We start from the raw sequence: 24721 nt of genomic DNA on the forward strand, positions 1-24721 counted from the left end.
CTGTAGACTGAACTAGGTAACACTGTAGACTGAACTAGGTAACCCTGTAGACTGAACTAGGTAACACTGTAGACTGAACTAGGTAACACTGTAGACTGAACTAGGTAACACCGTAGACTGAACTAGGTAACACCGTAGACTGAACTAGGTAACACCGTAGACTGAACTAGGTAACACTGTAGACTGAACTAGGTAACACTGTAGACTGCACTAGGTAACACTGTAGACTGAACTAGGTAACACTGTAGACTGAACTAGGTAACGCTGTAGACTGAACTAGGTAACACTGTAGACTGAACTAGGTAACACTGTAGACTGAACTAGGTGTAATGGTAAATAACATGGTTGAACACTGTAGACCGTACTAGGTATCACTGTAGACCGAACTAGGTAACACTGTAGACTGCACTAGGTAACACTGTAGACTGAACTAGGTAACACTGTAGACTGAACTAGGTAACACTGTAGACTGAACTAGGTAACACTGTAGACTGAACTAGGTAACACTGTAGACTGAACTAGGTAACACTGTAGACTGAACTAGGTAACACCGTAGACTGAACTAGGTAACACCGTAGACTGAACTAGGTAACACTGTAGACTGAACTAGGTAACACTGTAGACTGAACTAGGTAACACCGTAGACTGAACTAGGTAACACCGTAGACTGAACTAGGTAACACTGTAGACTGAACTAGGTAACACTGTAGACTGAACTAGGTAACACTGTAGACTGCACTAGGTAACACTGTAGACTGAACTAGGTAACACTGTAGACTGAACTAGGTAACGCTGTAGACTGAACTAGGTAACACTGTAGACTGAACTAGGTAACACTGTAGACTGAACTAGGTGTAATGGTAAATAACATGGTTGAACACTGTAGACCGTACTAGGTATCACTGTAGACCGAACTAGGTAACACTGTAGACTGCACTAGGTAACACTGTAGACTGAACTAGGTAACACTGTAGACTGAACTAGGTAACACTGTAGACTGAACTAGGTAACACTGTAGACTGAACTAGGTAACACTGTAGACTGAACTAGATAACGCTGTAGACTGAACTAGGTAACACTGTAGACTGAACTAGGTAACACTGTAGACTGAACTAGGTAACACTGTAGACTGAACTAGGTAACACTGTAGACTGAACTAGGTAACACTGTAGACTGAACTAGGTAACACTGTAGACTGCACTAGGTAACACTGTAGACTGAACTAGGTAACACTGTAGACTGAACTAGGTAACACTGTAGACTGAACTAGGTAACACTGTAGACTGAACTAAGTAACACTGTAGACTGAACTAGGTACCACTGTAGACTGAACTAGGTAACACTGTAGACTGAACTAGGTAACACTGTAGACTGAACTAGGTAACACTGTAGACTGAACTAGGTAACACTGTAGACTGAACTAGGTAACACCGTAGACTGAACTAGGTAACACCGTAGACTGAACTAGGTAACACTGTAGACTGAACTAGGTAACACTGTAGACTGAACTAGGTAACACCGTAGACTGAACTAGGTAACACCGTAGACTGAACTAGGTAACACCGTAGACTGAACTAGGTAACACTGTAGACTGAACTAGGTAACACCGTAGACTGAACTAGGTAACACTGTAGACTGAACTAGGTAACACCGTAGACTGAACTAGGTAACACCGTAGACTGAACTAGGTAACACTGTAGACTGAACTAGGTAACACTGTAGACTGAACTAGGTAACACCGTAGACTGAACTAGGTAACACTGTAGACTGAACTAGGTAACACCGTAGACTGAACTAGGTAACACTGTAGACTGAACTAGGTAACACTGTAGACTGAACTAGGTAACACTGTAGACTGAACTAGGTAACACTGTAGACTGAACTAGGTAACACTGTAGACTGAACTAGGTGACACTGTAGACTGAACTAGGTAACACTGTAGACTGCACTAGGTAACACTGTAGACTGAACTAGGTAACACTGTAGACTGAACTAGGTAACGCTGTAGACTGAACTAGGTAACACTGTAGACTGAACTAGGTAACACTGTAGACTGAACTAGGTGTAATGGTAAATAACATGGTTGAACACTGTAGACCGTACTAGGTATCACTGTAGACCGAACTAGGTAACACTGTAGACTGCACTAGGTAACACTGTAGACTGAACTAGGTAACACTGTAGACTGAACTAGGTAACACTGTAGACTGAACTAGGTAACACTGTAGACTGAACTAGGTAACACTGTAGACTGAACTAGGTAACGCTGTAGACTGAACTAGGTAACACTGTAGACTGAACTAGGTAACACTGTAGACTGAACTAGGTAACACTGTAGACTGAACTAGGTAACACTGTAGACTGAACTAGGTAACACTGTAGACTGAACTAGGTAACACTGTAGACTGCACTAGGTAACACTGTAGACTGAACTAGGTAACACTGTAGACTGAACTAGGTAACACTGTAGACTGAACTAGGTAACACTGTAGACTGAACTAAGTAACACTGTAGACTGAACTAGGTAACACTGTAGACTGAACTAGGTAACACTGTAGACTGAACTAGGTAACACTGTAGACTGAACTAAGTAACACTGTATACTGAACTAGGTAACACTGTAGACTGAACTAGGTAACACTGTAGACTGAACTAGGTAACGCTGTAGACTGAACTAGGTAACACTGTAGACTGAACTAGGTAACACTGTAGACTGAACTAGGTAACACTGTAGACTGAACTAGGTAACACTGTAGACTGAACTAGGTAACACTGTAGACTGAACTAGGTAACGCTGTAGACTGAACTAGGTAACACTGTAGACTGAACTAGGTAACACTGTAGACTGAACTAGGTAACACTGTAGACTGAACTAGGTAACACTGTAGACTGAACTAGGTAACACTGTAGACTGAACTAGGTAACACTGTAGACTGAACTAGGTTACACTGTAGACTGAACTAGGTGTCATGGTAAATAACATGGTTAATCTAGCATACTGCATTAAGGTCATCTAGCTGGTTACTTCTCTCTCTGAAGAGACCAGTAGCCGTGGAAACTAGATAAATACTTCATCCAGGCCCAGTATTACTCATAACGGAAAATCCATAACAAATCAGATGCATCCATCAGGGAGAGAGTTTGTTCCTCATGAAGACCTGGGATGAGTCCCTCAGGGAGAGAGTTTGTTCCTCGTGAAGACCTGGGATGAGTCCCTCAGGGAGAGAGTTTGTTCCTCGTGAAGACATGGGATGAGTCCCTCAGGGAGAGAGTTTGTTCCTCGTGAAGACCTGGGATGAGTCCCTCAGGGAGAGAGTTTGTTCCTGATGAAGACCTGGGATGAGTCCCTCAGGGTGAGAGTTTGTTCCTCATGAAGACCTGGGATGAGTCCCTCAGGGAGAGAGTTTGTTCCCAATGAAGACCTGGGATGAGTCCCTCAGGGAGAGAGTTTGTTCCCAATGAAGACCTGGGATGAGTCCCTCAGGGAGAGAGTTTGTTCCCAATGAAGACCTGGGATGAGTCCCTCAGGGAGATAGTTTGTTCCTGATGAAGACCTGGGATGAGTCCCTCAGGGAGAGAGTTTGTTCCCAATGAAGACCTGGGATGAGTCCCTCAGGGAGAGAGTTTGTTCCTGATGAAGACCTGGGATGAGCTCCTCAGGGAGAGAGTTTGTTCCTGATGAAGACCTGGGATGAGTTCCTCAGGGAGAGAGTTTGTTCCTGATGAAGACCTGGGATGAGTCCCTCAGGGTGAGAGTTTGTTCCTGATGAAGACCTGGGATGAGTCCCTCAGGGAGAGAGTTTGTTCCTCATGAAGACCGGGGATGAGTCCCTCAGGGAGAGAGTTTGTTCCTGATGAAGACCTGGGATGAGTCCCTCAGGGAGAGAGTTTGTTCCTCATGAAGACCTGGGATGAGTCCCTCAGGGAGAGAGATTGTTCCTCATGAAGACCTGGGATGAGTTCCTCAGGGAGAGAGTTTGTTCCTCATGAAGACCTGGGATGAGTCCCTCAGGGAGAGAGTTTGTTCCTCATGAAGACCTGGGATGAGTCCCTCAAGGAGAGAGTTTGTTCCTGATGAAGACCTGGGATGAGTCCCTCAGGGAGAGAGTTTGTTCCCAAAGAAGACCTGGGATGAGTCCCTCAGGGAGAGAGTTTGTTCCTCATGAAGACCTGGGATGAGTCCATCAGGGAGAGCGTTTGTTCCTGATGAAGACCTGGAATGAGTCCATCAGGGAGAGAGTTTGTTCCTCATGAAGACCTGGGATGAGTCCCTCAGGGAGAGAGTTTGTTCCTCATGAAGACCTGGGATGAGTCCATCAGGGAGAGAGTTTGTTCCTGATGAAGACCTGGGATGAGTCCCTCAGGGAGAGAGTTTGTTCCTGATGAAGACCTGGGATGAGTCCCTCAGGGAGAGAGTTTGTTCCTCATGAAGACCTGGGATGAGTCCCTCAGGGAGAGAGTTTGTTCCTCATGAAGACCTGGGATGAGTCCATCAGGGAGAGAGTTTGTTCCTCATGAAGACCTGGGATGAGTCCATCAGGGAGAGAGTTTGTTCCTCATGAAGACCTGGGATGAGTCCATCAGGGAGAGAGTTTGTTCCTCATGAAGACCTGGGATGAGTCCCTCAGGGAGAGAGTTTGTTCCTCATGAAGACCTGGGATGAGTCCCTCAGGGAGAGAGTTTGTTCCTGATGAAGACCTGGGATGAGTCCCTCAGGGAGACAGTTTGTTCCTCATGAAGACCTGGGATGAGTCCCTCAGGGAGAGAGTTTGTTCCTCATGAAGACCTGGGATGAGTGCCTCAGGGAGAGAGTTTGTTCCTCATGAAGACCTGGGATGAGTCCCTCAGGGAGAGAGTTTGTTCCTCATGAAGACCTGGGATGAGTCCCTCAGGGAGAGAGTTTGTTCCTCATGAAGACCTGGGATGAGTCCCTCAGGGAGAGAGTTTGTTCCTCATGAAGACCTGGGATGAGTCCCTCAGGGAGAGAGTTTGTTCCTGATGAAGACCTGGGATGAGTCCCTCAGGGAGAGAGTTTGTTCCTCATGAAGATGATATGGGATGTGTCCAAAATGGCTATACTATATACACTATACCTCTAACCGCTAGGCTACCTGCCTCTAACCACTACCTGCCTCTAACCGCTAGGCTACCTGCCTCTAACCACTAGGCTACATGCCTCTAACCACTAGGCTACCTGCCTCTAACCACTAGGCTACCTGCCTCTAACCACTAGGCTACCTGCCTCTAACCACTAGGCTACCTGCCTCTAACCACTAGGCTACCTGCCTCTAACCACTAGGCTACCTGCCTCTAACCACTAGGCTACCTGCCTCTAACCACTAGGCTACCTGCCTCTACCCACTAGGCTACATGCCTCTAACCACTAGGCTACCTGCCTCTAACCACTAGGCTACCTGCCTCTAACCACTAGGCTACCTGCCTCTAACCACTAGGCTACCTGCCTCTAACCACTAGGCTACCTGCCTCTAACCACTAGGCTACCTGTCTCTAACCACTAGGCTACCTGCCTCTAACCACTAGGCTACCTGCCTCTAACCACTAGGCTACCTGCCTCTAACCACTAGGCTACCTGCCTCTAACCACTAGTCTACCTGCCTCTAACCACTAGTCTACCTGCCTCTAACCACTAGTTTACCTGCCTCTAACCACTAGGCTACCTGCCTCTAACCACTAGGCTACATGCCTCTAACCACTAGGCTACCTGCCTCTAACCACTAGGCTACCTGCCTCTAACCACTAGGCTACCTGCCTCTAACCACTAGGCTACCTGCCTCTAACCACTAGTCTACCTGCCTCTAACCACTAGTCTACCTGCCTCTAACCACTAGTCTACCTGCCTCTAACCACTAGGATACCTGCCTCTAACCACTAGGCTACCTGCCTCTAACCACTAGTCTACCTGCCTCTAACCACTAGTCTACCTGCCTCTAACCACTAGTCTACCTGCCTCTAACCACTAGGATACCTGCCTCTAACCACTAGGCTACCTGCCTCTAACCACTAGTCTACCTGCCTCTAACCACTAGGCTACCTGCCTCTAACCACTAGGCTACCTGCCTCTAACCACTAGGCTACCTGCCTCTAACCACTAGGCTACCTGCTCTAACCACTAGGCTATCTAACCACTAGGCTACCTGCCTCCCCCTCTAACCACTAGGCTACCTACCTCTAACCACTAGGCTACCTGCTCTAACCACTAGGCTACCTGCTCTAACCACTAGGCTACCTGCTCTAACCACTAGGCTACCTAACCACTAGGCTACCTGCCTCCCCCTCTAACCACTAGGCTACCTACCTCTAACCACTAGGCTACCTGCCTCTAACCACTAGTCTACCTGCCTCTAACCACTAGTCTACCTGCCTCTAACCACTAGTCTACCTGCCTCTAACCACTAGTCTACCTGCCTCTAACCACTAGGATACCTGCCTCTAACCACTAGGATACCTGCCTCTAACCACTAGGATACCTGCCTCTAACCACTAGGCTACCTGCCTCTAACCACTAGGCTACCTGCCTCTAACCACTAGGCTACCTGCCTCTAACCACCAGGCTACCTGCCTCTAACCACTAGGCTACCTGCTCTAACCACTAGGCTACCTAACCACTAGGCTACCTGCCTCCCCCTCTAACCACTAGGCTACCTACCTCTAACCACTAGGCTACCTGCTCTAACCACTAGGCTACCTAACCACTAGGCTACCTGCCTCCCCCTCTAACCACTAGGCTACCTACCTCTAACCACTAGGCTACCTGCCTCTAACCACTAGTCTACCTGCCTCTAACCACTAGTCTACCTGCCTCTAACCACTAGTCTACCTGCCTCTAACCACTAGTCTACTTGCCTCTAACCACTAGGCTACCTGCCTCTAACCACTAGGCTACCTGCCTCTAACCACTAGGCTACCTGCCTCTAACCACTAGGCTACCTGCCTCTAACCACTAGTCTACCTGCCTCTAACCACTAGGCTACCTGCCTCTAACCACTAGGCTACCTGCCTCTAACCACTAGGCTACCTGCCTCTAACCACTAGGCTACCTGCCTCTAACCACTAGGCTACCTGCCTCTAACCACTAGGCTACCTGCCTCTAACCACTAGGCTACCTAACCACTAGGCTACCTGCCTCCCCCTCTAACCACTAGGCTACCTACCTCTAACCACTAGGCTACCTGCTCTAACCACTAGGCTACCTAACCACTAGGCTACCTGCCTCCCCCTCTAACCACTAGGCTACCTACCTCTAACCACTAGGCTACCTGCCTCTAAACACTAGGCTACCTGCCTCTAACCACTAGGCTACCTGCTCTAACCACTAGGCTACCTAACCACTAGGCTACCTGCCTCCCCCTCTAAACACTAGGCTACCTGCCTCTAAACACTAGGCTACCTGCCTCTAAACACTAGGCTACCTGCCTCTAACCACTAGGCTACCTGCCTCTAACCACTAGGCTACCTGCCTCTAACCACTAGGATACCTGCCTCTAACTACTAGGCTACCTGCCTCTAACCACTAGGCTACCTGCCTCTAACCACTAGGCTACCTGCCTCTAACCACCAGGCTACCTGCCTCTAACCACTAGGCTACCTGCTCTAACCACTAGGCTACCTAACCACTAGGCTACCTGCCTCCCCCTCTAACCACTAGGCTACCTACCTCTAACCACTAGGCTACCTGCTCTAACCACTAGGCTACCTAACCACTAGGCTACCTGCCTCCCCCTCTAACCACTAGGCTACCTACCTCTAACCACTAGGCTACCTGCCTCTAACCACTAGTCTACCTGCCTCTAACCACTAGTCTACCTGCCTCTAACCACTAGTCTACTTGCCTCTAACCACTAGTCTACTTGCCTCTAACCACTAGGCTACCTGCCTCTAACCACTAGGCTACCTGCCTCTAACCACTAGGCTACCTGCCTCTAACCACTAGGCTACCTGCCTCTAACCACTAGGCTACCTGCCTCTAACCACTAGGCTACCTAACCACTAGGCTACCTGCCTCTAACCACTAGGCTACCTAACCACTAGGCTACCTGCCTCCCCCTCTAACCACTAGGCTACCTACCTCTAACCACTAGGCTACCTGCTCTAACCACTAGGCTACCTAACCACTAGGCTACCTGCCTCCCCCTCTAACCACTAGGCTACCTACCTCTAACCACTAGGCTACCTGCCTCTAAACACTAGGCTACCTGCCTCTAACCACTAGGCTACCTGCTCTAACCACTAGGCTACCTAACCACTAGGCTACCTGCCTCCCCCTCTAACCACTAGGCTACCTACCTCTAACCACTAGGCTACCTGCCTCTAAACACTAGGCTACCTGCCTCTAAACACTAGGCTACCTGCCTCTAACCACTAGGCTACCTGCCTCTAACCACTCGGCTACCTGCCGCTAACCACTAGGCTACCTGCCTCTAACCACTAGGCTACCTGCCTCTAACCACTAGGCTACCTGCCTCTAACCACTCGGCTACCTGCCTCTAACCACTAGGCTACCTGCCTCTAACCACTAGGCTACCTGCCTCTAACCACTAGGCTACCTTCAGTACTTGTTGTATATGTATCATATCATCATATCATCCTGGGGATCATTTACACGGCAGCTCACAAGGAAATGTTCCACGCCTGAATCTGATTGGAGGATCCCCAATATATCAAGTTACATCAGGAAATGGGGCAATTCCAAAACATCAAAACTGCATCCGTATCTGCATAACGATGATGGACCAATCAAATTAAAGTGTGATATTCTGGTCTCCCCACTATAATAATGGAGACTGAACAGGTGTGATACATGACATAACAACATCACATTAAAGTGTGATATTCTGGTCTCCCCACTATAATAATGGAGACTGAACAGGTGTGATACATGACATAACAACATCACATTAAAGTGTGATATTCTGGTCTCCCCACTATAATAATGTAGACTGAACAGGTGTGATACATGACATAACAACATCACATTAAAGTGTGATATTCTGGTCTCCCCACTATAATAATGGAGACTGAACAGGTGTGATACATGACATAACAACATCACATTAAAGTGTGATATTCTGGTCTCCCCACTATAATAATGGAGACTGAACAGGTGTGATACATGACATAACAACATCACATTAAAGTGTGATATTCTGGTCTCCCCACTATAATAATGGAGACTGTTACAGGTGTGATACATGACATAACAACATCACATTAAAGTGTGATATTCTGGTCTCCCCACTATAATAATGGAGACTGAACAGGTGTGATACATGATTCAGATCCAGCAGGATTGTGATAGAACAGTGATGACAGGAGGTGTTGACAAATACAACAGGCTGAATGATCTTCTTGAATTGGCCTGGACCGGCAGACAGGCCATAGAACTAGCCTAGATTCACATGGACTTTTACAAGTGGATGGTCGTTCTATAGCTTATATTTCTATAATAGAGAGGGTAGCTTCACCACAAACGATAACCATAACGAAACAGTGCAGTCTGATTGGGCTAATGGACGAGGTATAGTGAGGAAGCGAGGCGTTGAACTCACCACCACGTCGGTCCTCATCTTGCCGAAGGTGTTGATCAGGTGAGTGTAGTGGTAGTCCTCCATCTGTCTCAGAGTAGCGGTCATACTGGCCACGAAGCTGCCCTGTACAGAGAGAGAGGGGGGAGAGGGGGAGGGGGGGGGAGAGAGAGAGGGAGAGGAGAGATGGAGAGATGGAGAGAGAGGGAGACAGAGAGAGATGGGGAGGGGGAGAGGGGGAGGGAGGGGGAGAGAGAGAGAGAGAGAGGGAGACAGAGAGAGATGGGGAGGGGGAGAGAGAGAGAGGGGGAGGGGGAGGGAGAGAGATAGAGAGGGGGAGGGGGAGGGAGGGGGAAGGGGAGAGAGAGATGGAGAGAGAGAGAGGGAGAGGGGGAGGGAGGGGGAGGGGGAGAGAGAGAGAGAGGGAGACAGAGATAGATGGGGAGGGGGAGAGAGATGGAGAGAGGGGAAGGGGGAGAGAGAGAGGGGGGGGGGGAGAGAGAGAGAGGGGGGGAGGGAGAGAGAGAGAGAGAGGGGGAGGGAGAGAGAGAGGGGGGGAGGGAGAGAGAGAGAGAGAGATAGGAGAGAAAGAGGGGGAGGGAGAGAGAGAGGTAGAGGAAAACATTCAATACACAATACAAAACACATAGTTCATACTGTAATTGGTGTCCAGTAAAAGCAATGGCTCAATGATTGTTGTTTGAGAAGCAGAAGGAGCAGATGGAGAGGAGGAAAATGAGCTCAATTATCAAGTCAGAGTCGAAGCTGGGCTAGCTAATAACCCTGTTGAGCTGAGACTGGGAGGCAGGCCTGGAATGGGTCCTACAGCTAGGCTGGGCTAGCTAATAACCCTGTTGAGCTGAGACTGGGAGGCAGGCCTGGAATGGGTCCTACAGCTAGGCTGGGCTAGCTAATAACCCTGTTGAGCTGAGACTGGGAGGCAGGCCTGGAATGGGTCCTACAGCGAGGCTGAGACTGGGAGGCAGGCCTGGAATGGGTCCTACAGCTAGGCTGGGCTAGCTAATAACCCTGTTGAGCTGAGACTGGGAGGCAGGCCTGGAATGGGTCCTACAGCTAGGCTGGGCTAGCTAATAACCCTGTTGAGCTGAGACTGGGAGGCAGGCCTGGAATGGGTCCTACAGCGAGGCTGAGACTGGGAGGCAGGCCTGGAATGGGTCCTACAGCGAGGCTGGGCTAGCTAATAACCCTGTTGAGCTGAGACTGGGAGGCAGGCCTGGAATGGGTCCTACAGCGAGGCTGAGACTGGGAGGCAGGCCTGGAATGGGTCCTACAGCGAGGCTGGGCTAGCTAATAACCCTGTTGAGCTGAGACTGGGAGGCAGGCCTGGAATGGGTCCTACAGCGAGGCTGAGACTGGGAGGCAGGCCTGGAATGGGTCCTACAGCGAGGCTGGGCTAGCTAATAACCCTGTTTAGCTGAGACTGGGAGGCAGGCCTGGAATGGGTCCTACAGCGAGGCTGGGCTAGCTAATAACCCTGTTGAGCTGAGACTGGGAGGCAGGCCTGGAATGGGTCCCTACAGCTAGGCTGGGCTAGCTAATAACCCTGTTGAGCTGAGACTGGGAGGCAGGCCTGGAATGGGTCCTACAACTAGGCTGGGCTAGCTAATAACCCTGTTGAGCTGAGACTGGGAGGCAGGCCTGGAATGGGTCCTACAGCCAGGCTGGGCTGAGACTAGGAGAGAGGGCCAGCCAGAAGCCTGAGCTGAGACAGGGAGAGAGGCCCAGCCAGAAGCCTGAGTTGAGACAGGGAGAGAGGCCCAGCCAGAAGCCTGAGTTGAGGCAGGGAGAGAGGCCCAGCCAGAAGCCTGAGCTGAGACAGGGAGAGAGGCCCAGCCAGAAGCCTGAGTTGAGACAGGGAGAGAGGCCCAGCCAGTCTCAGGCATTGAAGGATAACTGGACTGAGAGAAGAGTTAGAGTAGAGTGTTTGAGACATTGGCACAGTGAGATATAACTGATTGGTGTTGAAGTGTCCGGGGGGGTCAAGAGAGAGATGGAGTGGAGAAAGTATAAAGTGGAGTGAAAAATGAACATCTCTCTCTGTCGGTCGGCACTGTGAGAGGTGCGTTTCTACAGAAACCATTAAGGATTCAACGTAACGGAAGAGGACTTACCAAATACATGAGAAAATACTAGACAAAAGAGGAAGGGAGGGATGAAGAGCGATTCTGCTAGTAGAGTCTGGTCCAGCAAGATCATAAATAGAAGAGGTGAGAAGAGGGGTGTGGACACTACAAGAGGGAAGGGTTATAGAGACTACAAGAGGGAAGGGTTATAGAGACTACAAGAGGGAAGGGTTATAGAGACTACAAGAGGGAAGGGTTATAGAGACTACAAGAGGGAAGGGTTATAGAGACTACAAGAAGGAAGGGTTATAGAGACTACAAGATGGAAGGGTTAAAGAGACTACAAGAGGGAAGGGTTATAGAGACTACAAGAGGGAAGGGTTATAGAGACTACAAGAAGGAAGGGTTATAGAGACTACAAGAGGGAAGGGTTATAGAGACTACAAGAGGGAAGGGTTATAGAGACTACAAGAGGGAAGGGTTATAGAGACTACAAGAGGGAAAGGTTATAGAGACTACAAGAGGGAAGGGTTATAGAGACTACAAGATGGAAGGGTTATAGAGACTACAATAGGGAAGGGTTATAGAGACTACAAGAGGGAAGGGTTATAGAGACTACAAGAGGGAAGGGTTATAGAAACTACAAGAGGGAAGGGTTATAGAGACTACAAGATGGAATGGTTATAGAGACTACAAGAGAGACGGGTTATAGAGACTACAAGAGGGAAGGGTTATAGAGACTACAAGAGGGAAGGGTTATATAAACTACAAGAGGGAAGGGTTATAGAGACTACAAGAGGGAAGGGTTATAGAGACTACAAGAGGGAAGGGTTACATAGACTACAAGAGGGAAGGGTTATAGAGACTACAAGAGGGAAGGGTTATAGAGACTACAAGAGGGAAGGATTATATAGACTACAAGAGGGAAGGGTTATAGAGACTACAAGAGGGAAGGGTTATAAAGACTACAAGAGGGACGGGTTATAGAGACTACAAGAGGGAAGGGTTATAGAGACTACAAGAGGGAAGGGTTATAGAGACTACAAGAGGGAAGGGTTATAGAGACTACAAGAGGGACGGGTTATAGAGACTACACGAGGGAAGGGTTATAGAGACTACAAGAGGGAAGGGTTATATAGACTACAAGAGGGAAGGGGTGTAGAGACTACAAGAGGGAAGGGTTATAGAGACTACAAGAGGGAAGGGTTATAGAGACTACAAGAGGGAAGGGTTATAGAGACTACAAGAGGGAAGGGTTATAGAGACTACAAGAGGGAAGGGTTATAGAGACTACAAGAGGGAAGGGTTATAGAGACTACAAGAGGGAAGGGTTATAGAGACTACACGAGAGAAGGGTTGTAGAGACTACAAGAGGGAAGAGTTATAGAGACTACAAGAGGGAAGGGTTATAGAGACTACAAGAGGGAATGGTTATAGAGACTACAAGAGGGAATGGTTATAGAGACTACAAGAGGGAAGGGTTATAGAGACTACAAGAGGGAAGGGTTATATAGACTACATTTACATTTAACATTTACATTTAAGTCATTTAGCAGACGCTCTTATCCAGAGCGACTTACAAATTGGAAAGTTCATACATATTCATCCTGGTCCCCCCGTGGGAATTGAACCCACAACCCTGGCGTTGCAAACGCCATGCTCTACCAACTGAGCCACACGGGGCCACAAGAGGGAAGGGTTATAGAGACTACATAGAGACTATAGACTATAGAGACTACAAGAGGAAAGGGGTGTAGATACTACAAGGCTGACTGAAAAAGAGGGACTACGATGTGTTAGATTGGAAGAGGATAGTCGTAGGAGAACAACGGGGACGGGAAAAGTAAAACATGAAATGGACTTTAACTTCTCCGATGTTGGTAAAATCAGGCTGTTTTCTAGAGACCAATTCTCAGTATAACTACACGAGGAGACTGAAAGCACACTGTACCTCAAACAGAGTCTGGATAGTAGGACTGATAGCACACTGTACCTCAAGCAGAGTCTGGATAGTAGGACTGATAGCACACTGTACCTCAAACAGAGTCTGGATAGTAGGCCTGGATTAACAGTCTGAACGACAGTGTTCATCAATAACTATTATCAGCCCATTCATATTGATTGGCTGTATCCACTAACTTATGTGATCTACAACTATACACCTGTAAACCAATACCTAGAAACCAACTTTCAATAACCACAAGACAGTTGGGAAATTCCACAAGTGTTAGACATTTTTCTTTTTCTTTATTTAACGAGGCAAATCAGTTTAAGAAGAAATTCTTATTTACAATGACGGCCTACCGGGGAACAGTGGGTTAACTGCCTTGTTCAGGGGAACAGTGGGTTAACTGCCTTGTTCAGGGGAACAGTGGGTTAACTGCCTTGTTCAGGGGAACAGTGGGTTAACTGCCTTGTTCAGGGGAACAGTGGGTTAACTGCCTTGTTCAGGGGAACAGTGGGTTAACTGCCTTGTTCAGGGGAACAGTGGGTTAACTGCCTTGTTCAGGGGAACAGTGGGTTAACTGCCTTGTTCAGGGGCAGAACAACAGATTTTTACCTTGTCAGCTCGGGGATTCGATCTCGCAACCTTTCGGTTACTAGTCCAACGCTCTAACCTCCAGGCTACCTGCCTCCCCTGCTTTCACAAGCCTGGAGAGATAACACTTTATATACCGGTCAGATGTACCTTCCCTGGTCTCCCGTCACTACAGCCTGAGAACGGAGACCAATTAGACTAGGCTTGATTAGAAAAGGAGTCTGAACGGATACTTCTCATTCCCTTCCTTCCTTTCCTAACCGCTGAACAAAGGATCCAATTACTTGATAGCAGGAGCAGATTACGGAAGAGAGGTGGAGTAGAGAGGAAAACAAGAGATGGAAACGAAAGAGGGAACTCCGTAAATAAATAGTAATGGGCCCAGCTGTGTCTCTTTCTAAATGGCTGTGCTACAACAGAACAGTGTAGAGTAGATTATTCCCCATGGGAATAGAGCAGATTAATCTAGCACAGACTAGATTATTCCCCATGGGAATAGAGCAGATTAATCTAGCACAGACTAGATGATTCCCCATGGGAATAGAGCAGATTAATCTAGCACAGACTAGATTATTCCCCATGGGAATAGAGCAGATTAATATCTAGCACATACTAGATTATTCCCCATGGGAATAGAGCAGATTAATATCTAGCACAGACTAGATTATTCCCCATGGGAATAGAGCAGATTAATATCTAGCACAGACTAGATTATTCCCCATGGGAATAGAGCATATTAATCTAGCACAGACTAGATTATTCCCCATGGGAATAGAGCATATTAATCTAGCACAGACTAGATTATTCCCCATGGGAATAGAGCAGATTAATCTAGCACAGACTAGATTATTCCCCATGGGAATAGAGCATATTAATCTAGCACAGACTAGATTATTCCCCATGGGAATAGAGCATATTAATCTAGCACAGACTAGATTATTCCCCATGGGAATAGAGCAGATTAATCTAGCACAGACTAGATTATTCCCCATGGGAATTAGAGCAGATTAATATCTAGTATAGATTATATTATTCCTCAAGGACAAAAAGTAGATTTATCTAGCACAGACTAGATTATTCCCCATGGGAATAGAGCAGATTAATATCTAGCACAGACTAGATTATTCCCCATGGGAATAGAGCAGATTAATCTAGCACAGACTAGATTATTCCCCATGGGAATAGAGCAGATTAATCTAGCACAGACCAGATTATTCCCCATGGGAATAGAGCAGATTAATCTAGCACAGACTAGATTATTCCCCATGGGAATAGAGCAGATTAATATCTAGCATAGACTAGATTATTCCCCATGGGAATAGAGCATATTAATCTAGCACAGACTAGATTATTCCCCATGGGAATAGAGCAGATTAATATCTAGCACAGACTAGATTATTCCCCATGGGAATAGAGCATATTAATCTAGCACAGACTAGATTATTCCCCATGGGAATAGAGCAGATTAATATCTAGCATAGACTAGATTATTCCCCATGGGAATAGAGCATATTAATCTAGCACAGACTAGATTATTCCCCATGGGAATAGAGCAGATTAATATCTAGCACAGACTAGATTATTCCCCATGGGAATAGAGCATATTAATCTAGCACAGGCTAGATTATTCCCCATGGGAATAGAGCAGATTAATCTAGCACAGACTAGATTATTCCCCATGGGAATAGAGCAGATTAATCTAGCACAGACTAGATGATTCCCCATGGGAATAGAGCAGATTAATCTAGCACAGACTAGATTATTCCCCATGGGAATAGAGCAGATTAATATCTAGCACATACTAGATTATTCCCCATGGGAATAGAGCAGATTAATATCTAGCACAGACTAGATTATTCCCCATGGGAATAGAGCAGATTAATATCTAGCACAGACTAGATTATTCCCCATGGGAATAGAGCATATTAATCTAGCACAGACTAGATTATTCCCCATGGGAATAGAGCATATTAATCTAGCACAGACTAGATTATTCCCCATGGGAATAGAGCAGATTAATCTAGCACAGACTAGATTATTCCCCATGGGAATAGAGCATATTAATCTAGCACAGACTAGATTATTCCCCATGGGAATAGAGCATATTAATCTAGCACAGACTAGATTATTCCCCATGGGAATAGAGCAGATTAATCTAGCACAGACTAGATTATTCCCCATGGGAATTAGAGCAGATTAATATCTAGTATAGATTATATTATTCCTCAAGGACAAAAAGTAGATTTATCTAGCACAGACTAGATTATTCCCCATGGGAATAGAGCAGATTAATATCTAGCACAGACTAGATTATTCCCCATGGGAATAGAGCAGATTAATCTAGCACAGACTAGATTATTCCCCATGGGAATAGAGCAGATTAATCTAGCACAGACTAGATTATTCCCCATGGGAATAGAGCATATTAATCTAGCACAGACTAGATTATTCCCCATGGGAATAGAGCAGATTAATATCTAGCACAGACTAGATTATTCCCCATGGGAATAGAGCATATTAATCTAGCACAGGCTAGATTATTCCCCATGGGAATAGAGCAGATTAATCTAGCACAGACTAGATTATTCCCCATGGGAATAGAGCAGATTAATCTAGCACAGACTAGATGATTCCCCATGGGAATAGAGCAGATTAATCTAGCACAGACTAGATTATTCCCCATGGGAATAGAGCAGATTAATATCTAGCACATACTAGATTATTCCCCATGGGAATAGAACAGATTAATATCTAGCACAGACTAGATTATTCCCCATGGGAATAGAGCAGATTAATATCTAGCACAGACTAGATTATTCCCCATGGGAATAGAGCATATTAATCTAGCACAGACTAGATTATTCCCCATGGGAATAGAGCATATTAATCTAGCACAGACTAGATTATTCCCCATGGGAATAGAGCAGATTAATCTAGCACAGACTAGATTATTCCCCATGGGAATAGAGCATATTAATCTAGCACAGACTAGATTATTCCCCATGGGAATAGAGCATATTAATCTAGCACAGACTAGATTATTCCCCATGGGAATAGAGCAGATTAATCTAGCACAGACTAGATTATTCCCCATGGGAATTAGAGCAGATTAATATCTAGTATAGATTATATTATTCCTCAAGGACAAAAAGTAGATTTATCTAGCACAGACTAGATTATTCCCCATGGGAATAGAGCAGATTAATATCTAGCACAGACTAGATTATTCCCCATGGGAATAGAGCAGATTAATCTAGCACAGACTAGATTATTCCCCATGGGAATAGAGCAGATTAATCTAGCACAGACCAGATTATTCCCCATGGGAATAGAGCAGATTAATCTAGCACAGACTAGATTATTCCCCATGGGAATAGAGCATATTAATCTAGCACAGACTAGATTATTCCCCATGGGAATAGAGCAGATTAATCTAGCACAGACTAGATTATTCCCCATGGGAATTAGAGCAGATTAATATCTAGTATAGATTATATTATTCCTCAAGGACAAAAAGTAGATTTATCTAGCACAGACTAGATTATTCCCCATGGGAATAGAGCAGATTAATATCTAGCACAGACTAGATTATTCCCCATGGGAATAGAGCAGATTAATCTAGCACAGACTAGATTATTCCCCATGGGAATAGAGCAGATTAATCTAGCACAGACCAGATTATTCCCCATGGGAATAGAGCAGATTAATCTAGCACAGACTAGATTATTCCCCATGGGAATAGAGCAGATTAATATCTAGCATAGACTAGATTATTCCCCATGGGAATAGAGCATATTAATCTAGCACAGACTAGATTATTCCCCATGGGAATAGAGCAGATTAATATCTAGCACAGACTAGATTATTCCCCATGGGAATAGAGCATATTAATCTAGCACAGGCTAGATTATTCCCCATGGGAATAGAGCAGATTAATCTAGCACAGACTAGATTATTCCTCAAGGAAATAAAACAGATTAATCTAGCACAGACTAGATGATTCCCCAAGGTAATAAAACAGATTAATCTAGCACAGATTAGAGATGATTCCCCAAGGTAATAAAACAGATTAATCTAGCACATTATATTATATTATTCCTCAAGGTAATAAAGCAGATTAATCTAGCACATATTAGATTAGAGTATTGTTTAAGGGAATAAAGCAGATTAATCCCTCATTAATATACTGGCGGACAGATTTGAATGATCCTTAAAGGGCCAATCTACAGTTGCTAGGTCCATCCATAATTGAATGATATATATCCATTGATAGTTGAACTAAACTCATGAGGGATTCACAAAGGTATATTCTTCAACTGTCACACTCCATTAGAACCCCAAATATCAGCTGTTTTAACTGTAAACAAAACACTGTATAGACCCAAAACATGGTTAAAACTATCATTTGTGTTGTCAGTCGTCACATCCGTGTCTCTGCCTGTGAATTTTGACAGTGTCTACATTTCTCCATGTCCTTCCCGTAGCTTTTTACCAAAACAGAGGCGGGCAGGTATGTTGTTAATGTTTCACCTACGGATTGCCCCTTTTAGCTTCGTTCCAAAACAATGTAATTGCTGCTTTAACCACCGGGGGCTGGTAATGGAGGTAAAAATACATTATGGCAAAATAAATGGAGTTGATTTTTTTGCGTCCCAAATGGTACCCTATTCCCTATATAGTGCACTACTATAGACCAGATGGCACCCTATTCCCTATAGTGCACTACTATGGCACCCTATTCCCTATATAGTGCACTACTTTAGACCAGAGCCCATAGGGAGCCATTTGGGAAGAAGCCATTTAATCTATTCTCCACATCTCTGCTGAGATGTTCAAGTGCAGAGTAATGTGTGTATAACACTTCCTCACCCAAACGGGAGCAAGACCTCTGAACAACAATTAGTCTACAATTAAATGTAAAAATGATTTGAGAACGTAGTGTACCTGTTTTAGCAGTAAACAAGGCAGAAACCAGACATCAATGGGGGCACTAATGGAAAAGTTAAGTCCGGAGTGCAGACTAGAAGTATTGACCTGTGATTTTGTCAGGAACTTGATGAGTACATCTATACAGTCTCAATCCTGTTGTGTTTTAACTCCTCTAGCCGGTCTCCAGTGAGAACTAAAGAGGTGTCCACATGCCCACACAGACTCACACACGCTAGGGCTGACCCCGTTTGGTCGATAGGCTGTTGGTCAACCCAGATATCTTTAGTCCAGCAGTAGTAAATAGATATATATATATACGAGACACCTGTCTGATTCACGCCTGTCTCAGTGGACTAATCCATTGTAGAGGCCTGTCTCAGTGGACTAATCCATTGTAGAGGCCTGTCTCAGTGGACTAATCCATTGTAGAGGCCTGTCTCAGTGGACTAATCCATTGTAGAGGCCTGTCTCAGTGGACTAATCCATTGTAGAGGCCTATAAATGGTGTCCAATAAATGGAGGCCTATAAATGGAGCCCTATAAATGGAGCCCTATAAATATAGACCTATAAATGGAGGCCTATAAATGTGTCCATCTGGGGATCTGATACGGTTTCTGATTGTCTTAAGTCATCATCACTGTGGAGCTTCTCCAAGTCATTAGTTCTTCGCCACAAACAGCAAGTAAACAAATCTGTTTTTTTACATCCATTGAGAATGACAATAGTTCCTCAACGTGGCCTATTTGAGAAATCTTTCCATCTCTTCTCCCTTTCAACAACCACTCAGCATGAAAGGAGGGGAGGAAAATGTCATGCTCTGATCCGGTGGAAACGCCATAAAATAGGCCAACCTGATTACTTCTTAACCCTTGAACAAATAGTCTACAGCTGTGTCTGTCTGTCCGGAGCTCAATGACGCAGGAAACTCCGAGGCCCCAGAATATTTTATTTGCTAGCACGATCGGGCTGGATCAAGTTAATAGTTGACACGATGTTTCCAGTTCCTTGCAGACAGGCCATCCGTAGCCAATGTGATTTATAGGATATTTTCTAATTGCAGGCTGCAAATGTTTTTATTTGTTGTCTTTATGTAGGCTATTTTTACATAGCAGCAGCGGGCAGCGTGAGGAAGGGGGTCAGGAACAGGTTAATATCTTCTGGTTAAGCTATATTGATCTCTGGCTCCCTCTTTTAGTAATTTGTGTCTTTATTTTTAATCACAGTGCTTAAAGCATCAGACAAGATCATAGCCTACATATAGTTGATTTTATTCAAACATAGGGTGTGTCTGTATACGGAAAAATACAGCTTTAAACATTTGAACCAAACGTTTGGACGAAAGAGAAGACGATTTCTCGGTCGACCATGATTTTTTGTGTGTGTCGGGGACAGACCTAACACACCCTCTTAGGTGTTGGTTTTAGTCGGGGACAGCCCTAACACACCCTCTTAGGTGATGTTTTTAGTCGGGGACAGCCCTAACACACCCTCTTATGTGTTGTTTTTAGTCAGGGACAGCCCTAACACACCCTCTTATGTGTTGTTTTTAGTCAGGGACAGCCCTAACACACCCTCTTATGTGTTGTTTTTAGTCGGGGACAGCCCTAACACACCCTCTTAGGTTTTGTTTTTAGTCGGGGACAGCCCTAACACACCCTTTTATGTGATGTTTTTAGTCGGGGACAGACCTAACACACCCTCTTATGTGATGTTTTTAGTCGGGGACAGCCCTAACACACCCTCTTAGGTGTTGTTTTTAGTCGGGGACAGCCCTAACACACCCTCTTAGGTGATGTTTTTAGTCGGGGACAGCCCTAACACACCCTCTTATGTGTTGTTTTTAGTCAGGGACAGCCCTAACACACCCTCTTATGTGTTGTTTTTAGTCGGGGACAGCCCTAACACACCCTCTTAGGTTTTGTTTTTAGTCGGGGACAGCCCTAACACACCCTTTTATGTGATGTTTTTAGTCGGGGACAGACCTAACACACCCTCTTATGTGATGTTTTTAGTCGGGGACAGCCCTAACACACCCTCTTAGGTGTTGTTTTTAGTCGGGGACAGACCTAACACACCCTCTTAGGTGATGTTTTTAGTCGGGGACAGACCTAATACACCCTCTTAGGTGATGTTTTTAGTCGGGGACAGCCCTAACACACCCTCTTAGGTGATGTTTTTAGTCGGGGACAGACCTAACACACCCTCTTAGGTGATGTTTTTAGTCGGGGACAGCCCTAACACACCCTCTTATGTGTTGTTTTTAGTCAGGGACAGCCCTAACACACCCTCTTATGTGTTGTTTTTAGTCGGGGACAGCCCTAACACACCCTCTTAGGTTTTGTTTTTAGTCGGGGACAGCCCTAACACACCCTCTTATGTGATGTTTTTAGTCGGGGACAGACCTAACACACCCTCTTATGTGATGTTTTTAGTCGGGGACAGCCCTAACACACCCTCTTAGGTGTTGTTTTTAGTCGGGGACAGACCTAACACACCCTCTTAGGTGATGTTTTTAGTCGGGGACAGACCTAATACACCCTCTTAGGTGATGTTTTTAGTCGGGGACAGCCCTAACACACCCTCTTAGGTGATGTTTTTAGTCGGGGACAGACCTAACACACCCTCTTAGGTGATGTTTTTAGTCGGGGACAGCCCTAACACACCCTCTTAGGTGATGTTTTTAGTCGGGGACAGACCTAACACACCCTCTTAGGTGATGTTTTTAGTCGGGGACAGCCCTAACACACCCTCTTAGGTGATGTTTTTAGTCGGGGACAGACCTAACACACCCTTTTATGTGATGTTTTTAGTCGGGGACAGACCTAACACACCCTCATGTGATGTTTTTAGTCGGGGACAGACCTAACACACCCTCTTATGTGTTGTTTTTAGTCGGGGACAGCCCTAACACACCCTCTTATGTGTTGTTTTTAGTCGGGGACAGCCCTAACACACCCTCTTAGGTGATGTTGTTAGTCGGGGACAGCCCTAACACACCCTCTTATGTGATGTTTTTAGTCGGGGACAGACCTAACACACCCTCTTATGTGATGTTTTTAGTCGGGGACAGCCCTAACACACCCTTTTATGTGTTGTTTTTAGTCGGGGACAGACCTAACACACCCTCTTATGTGATGTTTTTAGTCGGGGACAGCCCTAACACACCCTCTTAGGTGATGTTTTTAGTCGGGGACAGCCCTAACACACCCTCTTAGGTGATGTTTTTAGTCGGGGACAGCCCTAACACACCCTCTTAGGTGTTGTTTTTAGTCGGGGACAGACCTAACACACCCTGGTGTGATGTTTTTAGTCGGGGACAGACCTAACACACCCTCTTATGTGTTGTTTTTAGTCGGGGACAGCCCTAACACATCCTCTTAGGTGTTGTTTTTAGTCGGGGACAGCCCTAACACACCCTCTTAGGTGATGTTTTTAGTCGGGGACAGACCTAACACACCCTCTTAGGTGATGTTTTTAGTCGGGGACAGCCCTAACACACCCTCTTAGGTGTTGTTTTTAGTCGGGGACAGACCTAACACACCCTCTTAGGTGTTGTTTTTAGTCGGGGACAGCCCTAACACACCCTCTTAGGTGTTGTTTTTAGTCGGGGACAGACCTAACACACCCTATTAGGTGTTGTTTTTAGTCAGTGACAGACCTAACACACCCTCTTAGGTGATGTTTTTAGTCGGGGACAGACCTAACACACCCTCTTAGGTGTTGTTGTTAGTCGGGGACAGCCCTAACACACCCTCTTAGGTGATGTTTTTAGTCGGGGACAGACCTAACACACCCTCTTAGGTGATGTTTTTAGTCGGGGACAGACCTAACACACCCTCTTAGGTGATGTTTTTAGTCGGGGACAGACCTAACACACCCTCTTAGGTGATGTGTTTAGTCGGGGACAGACCTAACACATCCTCTTAGGTGATGTTTTTAGTCGGGGACAGACCTAACACACCCTCTTAGGTGATGTTTTTAGTCAGGGACAGCCCTAACACACCCTCTTAGGTGATGTTTATAGTCGGGGACAGCCCTAACACACCCTATTAGGTGTTGTTTTTAGTCGGGGACAGACCTAACACACCCTCTTAGGTGATGTTTTTAGTCGGGGACAGCCCTAACACACCCTCTTAGGTGTTGTTTTTAGTCGGGGACAGACCTAACACACCCTCGTGTGATGTTTTTAGTCGGGGACAGACCTAACACACCCTCTTATGTGTTGTTTTTAGTCGGGGACAGCCCTAACACATCCTCTTAGGTGTTGTTTTTAGTCGGGGACAGCCCTAACACACCCTCTTAGGTGATGTTTTTAGTCGGGGACAGACCTAACACACCCTCTTAGGTGTTGTTTTTAGTCGGGGACAGACCTAACACACCCTCTTAGGTGATGTTTTTAGTCGGGGACAGACCTAACACACCCTCTTAGGTGTTGTTTTTAGTCAGGGACAGACCTAACACATCCTCTTAGGTGATGTTTTTAGTCGGGGACAGACCTAACACACCCTCTTAGGTGATGTTTTTAGTCGGGGACAGACCTAACACACCCTCTTAGGTGTTGTTTTTAGTCAGGGACAGACCTAACACACCCTCTTATGTGATGTTTTTAGTCGGGGACAGACCTAATACACCCTCGTGTGATGTTTTTAGTCGGGGACAGACCTAATACACCCTCGTGTGATGTTTTTAGTCGGGGACAGCCCTAACACACCCTCTTAGGTGATGTTGTTAGTCGTGGACAGCCCTAACACACCCTCTTAGGTGATGTTTTTAGTCGGGGACAGACCTAATACACCCTCGTGTGATGTTTTTAGTCGGGGACAGACCTAATACACCCTCGTGTGATGTTTTTAGTCGGGGACAGACCTAATACACCCTCTTGTGATGTTTTTAGTCGGGACAGCCCTAACACACCCTCTTAGGTGATGTTTTTAGTCGGGGACAGACCTAATACACCCTCGTGTGATGTTTTTAGTCGGGGACAGCCCTAACACACCCTCTTAGGTGATGTTGTTAGTCGTGGACAGCCCTAACACACCCTCTTAGGTGATGTTTTTAGTCGGGGACAGACCTAACACACCCTCTTATGTGTTGTTTTTAGTCGGGGACAGACCTAACACACCCTCTTATGTGTTGTTTTTAGTCGGGGACAGACCTAACACACCCTCTTAGGTGTTGTTTTTAGTCGGGGACATCCCTAACACACCCTCTTAGGTGTTGTTTTTAGTCGGGGACAGACCTAACACACCCTCTTATGTGTTGTTTTTAGTCGGGGACAGACCTAACACACCCTCTTAGGTGATGTTTTTAGTCGGGACAGACCTAACACACCCTCTTATGTGTTGTTTTTAGTCGGGGACAGACCTAACACACCCTCTTAGGTGTTGTTGTTAGTCGGGGACAGACCTAACACACCCTCTTAGGTGATGTTGTTAGTCGTGGACAGCCCTAACACACCCTCTTAGGTGATGTTTTTAGTCAGGGACAGACCTAACACACCCTCTTAGGTTTTGTTTTTAGTCGGGGACAGACCTAACACACCCTCTTATGTGTTGTTTTTAGTCGGGGACAGACCTAACACACCCTCTTATGTGTTGTTTTTAGTCGGGGACAGACCTAACACACC

General features: G+C 46.0%; 1 protein-coding gene across 1 annotated transcript in view; it reads right to left on the reverse strand.

The window, feature by feature from the left end:
• dock1 (dedicator of cytokinesis 1) overlaps positions 1 to 24721 on the reverse strand; it is an 800130-nt gene that overhangs the window by 263598 nt on the left and 511811 nt on the right. Inside the window, exon 28 of the mRNA XM_071394671.1 lies at positions 9567 to 9668. Within this exon, the coding sequence (XP_071250772.1) occupies positions 9567 to 9668 (102 nt within the window). The remainder of the gene's footprint in view (positions 1 to 9566; positions 9669 to 24721) is intronic.

This window comes from Salvelinus alpinus, chromosome 3 (assembly GCF_045679555.1).
Source record: "Salvelinus alpinus chromosome 3, SLU_Salpinus.1, whole genome shotgun sequence".
NCBI classification, from domain to species: domain Eukaryota; kingdom Metazoa; phylum Chordata; class Actinopteri; order Salmoniformes; family Salmonidae; genus Salvelinus; species Salvelinus alpinus.